Raw genomic sequence first — 8,858 nt, forward strand, 5'->3', positions numbered from 1 at the left:
CAGCCTCACCCTGTGCTGACCCTGCCCCGTCCTTGTGACCCTAGAGCCAGTTCCTGTGCCTGGCCATGCTCAAAGGCAACCTCGTGCTCCTGTACGACCTGGGCACGGGCCTGGAGGAGGCCACTCCGCTGCAGCCGCCTCCGCCCCTGACCACGGCCAGCAAGGCGGTGAGTGCACGCACCCCTGGATCAGGGAGGCCCCAAGGCTGAGGCGTGGCCTGAAGCCCTCTGTCCTGCTCCGCAGATTCAGCTGTTCCTGCTGGCGGGCAGCCGCAAGCGAGTGCTGGTGCGCGTGGAGAGGACCACGGTGTTCAGCGTGGAGCAGAACAACACACTGGACATGGCCAGTGTCTACTACCTGGGGGGGGTGCCACCTGAGCAGCTGCCGCCAAGGTGAGGACGCGGTGCTTGGCTGGCGGCACCCAGGGTGGCCCAGGCAGGGCCCAGGAGGCCTGACTCTGCCCCTTGCAGCCTGCAGCGACTCTTCCCCTCTGGGGGTTCCATCCGCGGCTGCATCAAAGGGATCAAAGCTCTCGGCAAATACGTGGACCTTAAGAGGCTGAACACCACAGGCATCAGCGCCGGCTGCACGGCGGACCTGCTGGTGAGCCACCTGTCCCGCCACCTGAGCCAGGCACCGTCCTCTCCTGCCAAGGCCGGCACTCAAGGCTCCCCTCCCCGCAGGTGGGACGCACCATGACTTTCCATGGCCATGGCTTCCTGCCCCTGGCGCTCCCCGATGTGGCACCCCTCACCAGTGCGATCTACTCCGGCCTTGGCTTTCGCAGCACCCAGGACAGCGGTCTGCTCTACTATCGAGCATCCCTGGTGAGCCCACCCTCCTGGGCCCTCATCCTGCCCCACGTGGGCTGCTGCTCCTCCCTACCTGCCATAGTGACAGTCTGGGGGCCGAAGTGGCAGGAGCGGAGGAGGGAGGGTGTCTGGGCACTCTGTTGTAACTGACCGGGCCTCTGTCCCCAGGATGGGCTGTGCCAGGTGTCCCTGCAGCAAGGCCACGTGATGCTGCGGCTTATGAGGACAGAGCTGAGGACGCGAGGGGTCTTCAACGATGGTGCCCCCCACTATGCCGCTTTCTACAGCAATGCCACAGGGTGAGCCTTGCACATGGCCTCCTGCCGGGGCTGGGCTGGCCCTGCGGGCCAGGGAATCACTGCCCTTGTGCCTCCAGGGTCTGGCTGTTCGTGGATGACGAGCTGCAGCAGATGAGGCCTCACCGTGGGCCTCCCCCCAGGCAGCACCCCTCATCTGAGGAGCTCCCCCAGCTCCTCCTAGGGGGCCTGTCCGAGCCTGCCGCCTCCTTCCACAACTTCAGTGGCTGCATCAGCAACGTCTTTGTGCGGCGGTGAGTGATGGGCGGGGACGGTGAGACACCTCCGCTGCCCCTCCACCACGCCTGACCTCCCACCTCCTCCAGGCTCCAGGGGCCACAGCGCGTATTTGACCTGCAGCAGAACCTGGGCAGTGTGAACGTGAGCACAGGCTGTGCCCTGGCCCCGCACACCCAGACGCCGGGGCAGGGAGCTCAAGGACTGCGGGCTGTGGCTCGAAAGGTGAGGCCCGGGTGGTGTGGGGCTGAGCTGGGGTGGGCAGGAGGGCAGCCCCGGAATGTGCGTTTGTCTGGGTCCCTCCAGAGCTCCCGCCGCAGCCGCCAGCCTAGCCAGGACCCTGCATGCAGGCCACCTCTGTACCTCAGCAAGACCCGAGATGCCTTCCAGTTTGGGGGTCCCCTTCCCAGTCACCTGGAGTTTGCAGGCATCCTGGACCCCCACAGGGACTGGTAAGGTGCGGCCAGGCCAGGGTTGGTTTGGAGGGGTTGCTGAGGCTGACCCTGTGCTTGGCCTCAGGTTCCAGCTCTCTTTGCTCGTCCGCCCTCACACCCCCCGAGGCCTCCTGCTCTTCGCTGCCCCACTGGCAGCCAGCGGCCCCTCCCTGGCTGTCTTCCTGAGCCACGGACGGTTTGTCGCACAGACGGAAGGGCCCGGACGCCCCCTTCGCGTCCAGAGCCGCCAGCGTTCACGGGCTGGCAAGTGGCACAAGGTGAGGAGCTGAGGCCAGGACGCGGGCAGGGCCCTGGGTCCACCTTGCTGACCTTCCCTCCCCCCCAGGTCTCTGTGCACTGGGAGAAAAGTCAGCTTCAGCTCCTCACAGATGGGGTCCCGGGCTGGAGCCATGAGCAGCCCAGCCATCGGGCCCAGAAGGCAGAGGTCCTGCAGCCCCACACCCTCTTTGTGGGGGGCCTCCCAGCCAACAGCCATAGCTCCCTGCCGGTGAGAACCCTCCTGCCCCCGCCCAGCCTCCACCTGGCCTGGCACCGTCCCCCTCTGCAATGACCCCAGCCTGACTCAGCCATTTGTCCACAGGTGGACATCGGCTTCAATGGCTGTGTGAAGAGACTGCAGTTGGATGGGCGGCCCTTGGGGGCCCCTACACGGATGGTGGGGGTCACACCCTGCACCCCAGGCCCCCTGGAGAGTGGCCTGTTCTTCCCAGGCAGTGGAGGAGTTGTCACCCTAGGTCTGGGGGGCAGAGGAGGGACTGTGGGAGGTTGTGCCCTGCTGGGCCTTCTGTTCTGACCAGGGCCTTCCTCACAGAACCCCTGGGGGCCACACTGCCCCGCGTGAGCCTGGAGCTGGAGGTGCGGCCTTTGGCAGCCACTGGGCTGATCTTCCACCTGGGCCGGGCACAGAGTCCCCCGTACCTACAGCTGCAGGTGTTCGAGAAGCAGGTGAACAGGGTGCAGTAGCAGAGCAGGGGTCTCCCAACTCTGGTGACCTTGGGTGACAAGCCTGCCCCTCCCCACGTCAGGTCTTGCTGCGAGGAGATGACGGGGCAGGTGAATTTTCCACGTGGGTGACGCGCTCTGCAGCACTGTGTGATGGGCAGTGGCACCGCCTGGCAGGTGAGGAGGTCCCTTCCCATGCCCAAGAGTGGGGAGCTGGGGTGGGCCTCAGCAAGCGTAGCCCGCCTGAGGGACTGGCTGGGCTGGGGGCACCCACAAGTGTCTCCTGCAGCCATCAAGGGTGGGGACGCACTCCGGCTGGAGGTCGACACACAGAGCAACCACACCGTGGGCCCTGTCGCAGTGGCCGTGGCTGATGGCCCAGTACCTCTGCACCTCGGGGGCCTGCCTGGTGAGTGGCCTCGGCCAAGGTGGGGGACCTGTTTGGCACTGGGTAATCTGCTCCCATCCTGCTGCCTCAGTAAGGGCAGCCGAGACCCAGGGTCTGGGGGACCAGGCTGCCATCCTCAACCCCATCCTCCCCTGCATCCGCAGAGACCATGGCTGCAGAGTCTGCGCTTCCTACCTACCAAGGCTGCATGAGGAAGCTGGTGGTGAACCGGACCCCCATCACTGTGACTCACCCTGCAGGTGTCCAGGGGGCCGTCGGGGCCAGTGGCTGCCCAGTCACATAGTGCGGCCGGCAGGGCCCTCCAGCAGATTCTCCACAGACGGGCAAGGTGCAGCTCCAGGACTGGCCAGGGTACCTGAGCCCCATGGGGCTTGAGCACCTCCACGTTCAGTAGTTTCGTAGGAGCATTGTGGGTATTTATCTAGGTCCTCTGGGTGACAGGTCTTTTTTCTGGAAATGGATTAAATTATCTTTTTAAATGGAAGGGTAGAACACTGTAAAATGGGCTTTTATCCTTTTTCCTACCTCCCACAAATTTTTAGCACTTTTAGACATAACACCACTGGTTTCCTCAACACAAACATTAAAAAGTATTCTGAGTGTGTCAGCTCAAGAGATACACGGGGCTGAGTGTTGACTTGGCCCTGGCCTCTGCTGCCCAGACCAGAACCGGGTCTGCGCCAGAAGGTAGGAGGAACCTGGGGTGCGACTGGCAGGTCCACAGGGAAGAGCTGCTGCAGCTCATGCTGGGGAAAAAGGAAGACCAGAGGTGGCAGGTAAAAGAAAGGACTTTTATTTATTAGTAAGTCGGAACAGGACAGGGTATGCAACAAATCACAATCACTAGAGCCACGCGACTAAGAATTCAATTCCTTAGAAGACAGCAAATAACTTAATCGAGACTCATATCTTCTTCTTCGTCTTTCTTTTCTTTTGCATCGCCCTCTTTCTGCTCAGATTTGGCATTGTTCTGCATAGCTTTGGCAAATGCTTCCACATCTGAAACATTTAAAACATTAAACTGCTGAACTCTGGCCCAAGCTACTGCCCAACGGGGACAGGAGCTCAGAGGCAGAGGGACGGGCAGCACCACTTTGCACAGTGAGGGGACAGCTCCAACGGGCACTTACCGCCCTTGTTGGCGGCCTCCACCGCCTCGGCGGGCAGCCCAAACTGACACATGAGGGGGCCCAGCTGTCCCGAAGCCAAGGCCGCACTGAACATGCCCAGGGCCTGCAAAAAGAGCCACATGCTGTGCTGGGGGTACCAGCAGCCCCAGCACAGCCCAGAGCCACCGCCAGGGTGTAGGCAAGGCCTAGGGAGCTGCCTCGATGTGTGCCAACGTCACAGGTGCGCACAGCACAGCAGAGCAAGGCAGGCAGGCAGGCAGGGTTTGGCCCTACCTGCTGGAACTGAGGGGAGGTCAGTGTGTTCTGGATCTCATCTGCAGTCTGGGGCAGCGACTCTCCGGAGGGCAGGTAGGGCAGCAGGCGCTCCTGGACGTCTGCGTTGGCAAGGATGGGAGCCATGATCTCTGGTGTCAGGACGCTGGCCAGGTCCACTAGGGCACAAGCACACAGCCGTCAGCAGCTCGGCACTGGCCCAGGCAGCAACAGTCCAAAAGCCCTGGAACCCAGCAGCCATGCGGTATGAGGGAGAGGGTGGGGACTCAGTGCAGCACTCAGGGACCTGCTCGGCCCAGTGCCTCACAGCCAGGGAGCAAACAAGGGGCACCCCCCCACCCCCACCTACCATGAACACACTTTACCTTGCTGGCCGCCACCTGGCCCGGCCGGCACATTCATAGTGGCCAGAATGCTCTGGAGGTCGCTCAGCTGGATGGGCTGGGTTGGGCTGGCTGCTGTGCTGGTTCCATTACCTGAACTGGGCGCAGGACTCGGGCTGGTCGCTGAGGCAGCTGCTGGGGCAGAAGGGGCTGGGGTGGCGCGGGCAGAAGAGGTGGTAGAGGATGGGGTGACCGCTGCCGACTGGCTCCGGGAGCTGGGAAGAGCGAGGGAAGTGCTAGAGCAGCAAGGCTTCCACCAGGTGCCTGTTCCACTTGGAACCCACTCTGAAGGTGAGGTTCTACCACTCCAGGGAGTGGCTTGGCCCTGAGGACCCTCAATGGAGCCTACTCCGTCCACCCGACCTGCTGTGTGGGGGCTATGGGAGGGAGGGACACGGTGGCTGACAGGATGTACCTGTGTGGCAGGCCGGGTGCTGTGGGCTCACCTGGACGAAGAGCTGCTTGCAGGAGGCCCGCCGCTCCCCAGTAAACTGGCCAGGCCTGGCCCCGTCAGGGCCCCAAGCCCACCTATAAACAGCAAAATGTGTGCTGAGGGCAGCACGCAGCCCTGGCCTCTGGGCACGGGCCTAGCCTCCCTCCACAGGGTGCCCCACCCACACCAAGGGCCTCGCATGGGCAAGGTAGTGAACACGGGAGGCAGGTCTCAGGAAGCAGTGGTGACTGCTCCAATCCCATGGTCTGAAGGTTTGTTCTGTTGAGCCAGACACTTCTGTTGTGTCCCACGTCCTGGCCACCATACCAGCTGTTTCCTAAGTGTCCAGCACGTGTACCTGCACCATACCACGAGCTGCTGGTGCCAGCCCAACCTAGGAACCCCAGCCAGAAGCCCGGAGCTCTCACCCTTCAGTCCTGCCCTCAGCAAGCTGTGCCCCTGAATACATAATGGGGTTCTACCTGGGGACCCAGAGAGGCCTCCCCCACACAGCAACCAGCCAAACAGGCACAGGGAATCCACGCAGATGCTGCTCAGTCAGCATCAACAAGTGCTTCAAGCAAACACTGGGTTCAAATGCAAGCACAGGGAAGAGGCCTGCTTTCGAGAGCGAGCCAGGCAGCTAGCTGCCTTACCCAGTCCTCCAAGGCCAGCCGGTCCGATGAGCTGCATGAGCTGGCTGTGACTCATGTTCCCCAGCAGGCTCTGCAGGCCGCCCTCACCTGGAAAACACAGGGCTCAGACTCGGGGCCTCCTGTGGCCTGGGCCCAGCCTATGAAGGTACCATGGTTCAGAGGGAAGATGCCAGGCCCCATAACTATACAGAGAGCAACACGTGGCAAGAGGCAGTGGGGGCCAGCCATGTCTCTCCCGACAAAGACAGGTGGAACTGAGCTCGAACTACAAAAGGGCTCTAATTTATTATCTGTTAATTGCTTAGAAAACACTGGCCTGCACTACCAGGGCCAAGACAACCGTTACCGCCCAGTGCAGACAGCTCGTGGCCTCCACTTCCGCTTGCCCCTAGTGCCCCAGGCATTGGGGGGTTGTTCAGGTACTCGTTGACCTTCCGGCAGTGCTCCTCATCCTGGTCAGTCTTGGGCTCCTGCAGCGAAGGACGAGAAGAGCCCCAGCTGAGCAGCACACACAGATGCTGGCTTCTGAGGGCTCTCTGTCCACTTACGGGGCCCTCAACACGGCCCACAGCACACAGGACCAGGCCAGATGGTTGCCAGGGCCGCAGCAGCACCTGAACACTCTGCCATCCCCGCAGCTGCAATCACAGGTGCTGGATGGCACCTAGTGCACCACGGGGAGGGCAGGCCAAACCCTCTCCCCTCAGCAGTCCCCTGTCCTCTACCAGTGGGCACAACCTGCTTCACACTTCTGCCAAGAGGGGTGGGGCCCCCAGACACCTCACTCCACAGATGCCCCCAGAACCCACAACGTCCCTGAGCACCTGCTGAGCCCTGTAGACTTCAGGGTACACAGTCCCTGCCTTCCTGGTAACGGCAAGAAGAGCATTAAATACGTAAAACCAAGAAGAACAGAGATAGAAGGGGACGAAAGTTCAACACCACAGTAAACTATAGCAGCTGACAAACCACACCGACTCCTGTTTGTAAATAAGTTTACAAGGACACAGCCACACTGTCACCATCTATGGTTCTCTGCCGCTTTCCCTTTAGACAGTGCTGGAGGCAGGCAGCAGGCCGACACCTGCAGAGGGACCGTGCAACAGCTGTCCGAACTGCAAACCCGTGTGCACGTGCTGCTGAACATACACAATACTCGTAGCTTTAACCTACAGGTAACAAGCTCACACCCAGGAAAGACCCATGTCCTGCGGCCAACAAGTGGCAGAGTGGGCAGAGGCTCCCAGAAGCATCTATGCTAAGAGGGAAGCTGCAGTGAGTGAGTCCCAGGCGTCCAGCACACTCTGTGAGGCAGTCTGGGGAGGATACGCCATGTAAGAACACAGCAAGGAGACCCTGCCCCAAGGTTACCCCGCCCCTGCTCTGGGGCCTCAGGAGTCCATGGGGACCAGAAGCAGTGAACCTGCTGCTGTCGCCTCAGTAAAGCAGGCGCACACGGTGTGTAAAGGGCACCTGGAGCCCAGCCACAAGCCTCGGACAGGCGGGGAGCCCCACCCCAGCTTCCCACCCCCCTGGTAACATATCTCAGGCAGACCAAGTCAGCACAGCTGTGTGCCAAAGCCAATTCCACCACCGGATACACCAGGCTATACAAAGGCAAGAAAAGGTAACAACACAAATTAAACCCTCCCATATACCTGCATCCAAAAGAAGAGCCGCTTGGACCCTGCCTTGAATTTGAGCACGTAGACCCTCCCGCTGGGGCACTGAGGCACACGCTTGAACTCACAGTCATCGGGGAATATAATCAGGTCCTGACAACCACAAGCACAGGAGTTAGCCTCATGCGCACAAGCACTGCCAGGCTGCAGTCTCTCAAGAAATCTCTGGAGCTAGAGTCTCAGGGCACGGGCACAGGGAAGTCACTAGTCATGGGCAGACACTCCACGGGGAGGGGCAGACCCTACACCAGGTTCAGGGGCGGGGCTGGGGTGCCATCAGCTCTCACGGGACTTTAACAGAAACATTTTGAGAACAGCGCTGCAGGATGAGATAGAAGCCATCTCTGCCTTGCCCTCAAGTGGGACAAAGAGCAAAGAACACAGAAGAAACATGATAAAGCTTTCTCTTCCTGAGGGTTGTGATGAAGGTCAGGGCTTTTGACAACTTCTGCGATGCCAGTCACCTAAGACTTCTCAGACCAGGAGCACGGGCTGAGAAACACCTTCCGTTAGTTTTGTCGTCCCCAAGGTGCTAAACCTCCCGGACTACGGTCATTGCACAACACATGACTGCAGTGGTGGGAGCCGTCTCTGTCAGGCGTGAGACCAGCTGTACACCAGCTGGTGACAGCACCCGGCCAGAAGTCCCCACGCACCCCAACTCCCTGAAAAACGGGAACCCTTGGGTACACGGCGAGAGAGCAGCAAGGCGCCCTTACAGCTTATCAGGCGGTCTCTCTCTCTCTCTCTCTCTCTCTGGGACAGGCTTTGGGATAACAGGCACTCACATCTTCCACGGTCCCAGAGGTCCTGTCTTTCCAGCAGAAGTGGATAAGCGAGTCGTCAGTTTGCTGGATGTACACGAGCCCTTTCCGTTTATCTGGGGTGACTGTAGTCCCTTTTAATGACATTTTTCCTGCCCGGAACTCCACCAGATACTTGTTGGAGGAGCCCCGAGAGCCGGGCACCAGGCTTGGGAAGAGAGCGCCTGAAGTCGTCATCCTGAAAGAGCACAGAGGAGCACTGAGGCCCGCGTGCTGCGGTGGGACAGTGTCACCGAAAGCCTGATTCCGTTCTGGGGCGTCGCAGCCGCGCCAGCGCCCTCCGGCCGGCCAAGCGGGCCACGTCCGGGCTCACTTGCCCCCTCCCC

At 61.0% G+C, this 8,858-nt stretch overlaps 2 protein-coding genes across 2 annotated transcripts in view; one reads left to right on the forward strand and one right to left on the reverse strand.

Moving 5' to 3' along the window:
- Lama5 (laminin subunit alpha 5) overlaps positions 1–4,026 on the forward strand; it is an 80,310-nt gene extending 76,284 nt beyond the window's left edge. The window contains exons 66-80 of the mRNA XM_033766968.1: positions 45–167; positions 244–392; positions 471–603; positions 684–827; positions 981–1,111; positions 1,189–1,362; positions 1,435–1,570; positions 1,652–1,797; positions 1,865–2,057; positions 2,126–2,287; positions 2,381–2,534; positions 2,612–2,745; positions 2,826–2,919; positions 3,032–3,151; positions 3,295–4,026. Coding sequence (XP_033622859.1) covers positions 45–167; positions 244–392; positions 471–603; positions 684–827; positions 981–1,111; positions 1,189–1,362; positions 1,435–1,570; positions 1,652–1,797; positions 1,865–2,057; positions 2,126–2,287; positions 2,381–2,534; positions 2,612–2,745; positions 2,826–2,919; positions 3,032–3,151; positions 3,295–3,434 — 2,133 coding nt within the window. The 3' untranslated portion in view covers positions 3,435–4,026. The remainder of the gene's footprint in view (positions 1–44; positions 168–243; positions 393–470; positions 604–683; positions 828–980; positions 1,112–1,188; positions 1,363–1,434; positions 1,571–1,651; positions 1,798–1,864; positions 2,058–2,125; positions 2,288–2,380; positions 2,535–2,611; positions 2,746–2,825; positions 2,920–3,031; positions 3,152–3,294) is intronic.
- Adrm1 (adhesion regulating molecule 1) lies at positions 3,924–8,807 on the reverse strand. The gene is made up of 9 exons (XM_010637769.3): positions 8,497–8,807; positions 7,685–7,801; positions 6,373–6,496; positions 6,027–6,113; positions 5,384–5,465; positions 4,920–5,152; positions 4,555–4,712; positions 4,282–4,384; positions 3,924–4,150 (listed from the first exon to the last, which is right to left on the reverse strand). The coding sequence occupies exons 1-9, from the start codon at positions 8,707–8,709 to the stop codon at positions 4,044–4,046; spliced, it is 1,224 nt and encodes a 407-aa protein (XP_010636071.1). The 5' UTR covers positions 8,710–8,807; the 3' UTR covers positions 3,924–4,043.
- Between the last annotated feature and the right edge of the window lie 51 nt (positions 8,808–8,858).

The sequence above is a fragment of the Fukomys damarensis genome, unplaced genomic scaffold (assembly GCF_012274545.1).
Source record: "Fukomys damarensis isolate Sample0158 unplaced genomic scaffold, DMR_v1.0_HiC HiC_scaffold_22, whole genome shotgun sequence".
Taxonomy (NCBI): Eukaryota; Metazoa; Chordata; class Mammalia; order Rodentia; family Bathyergidae; genus Fukomys; species Fukomys damarensis.

Coding starts and splice junctions, on each gene's coding strand:
- Adrm1 (XM_010637769.3), bottom strand. CDS start 8,709: ATGACGACTTCAGGCGCTCTCTTCCCAAGCCTGGTGCCCGGCTCTCGG. Junction 5,466..6,026: donor GGCTGGCCTTGGAGGACTGG/GTAAGGCAGCTA, acceptor TGCTGTTTATAG/GTGGGCTTGGGGCCCTGACG. Junction 5,153..5,383: donor GCAAGCAGCTCTTCGTCCAG/GTGAGCCCACAG, acceptor CGCTCTTCCCAG/CTCCCGGAGCCAGTCGGCAG.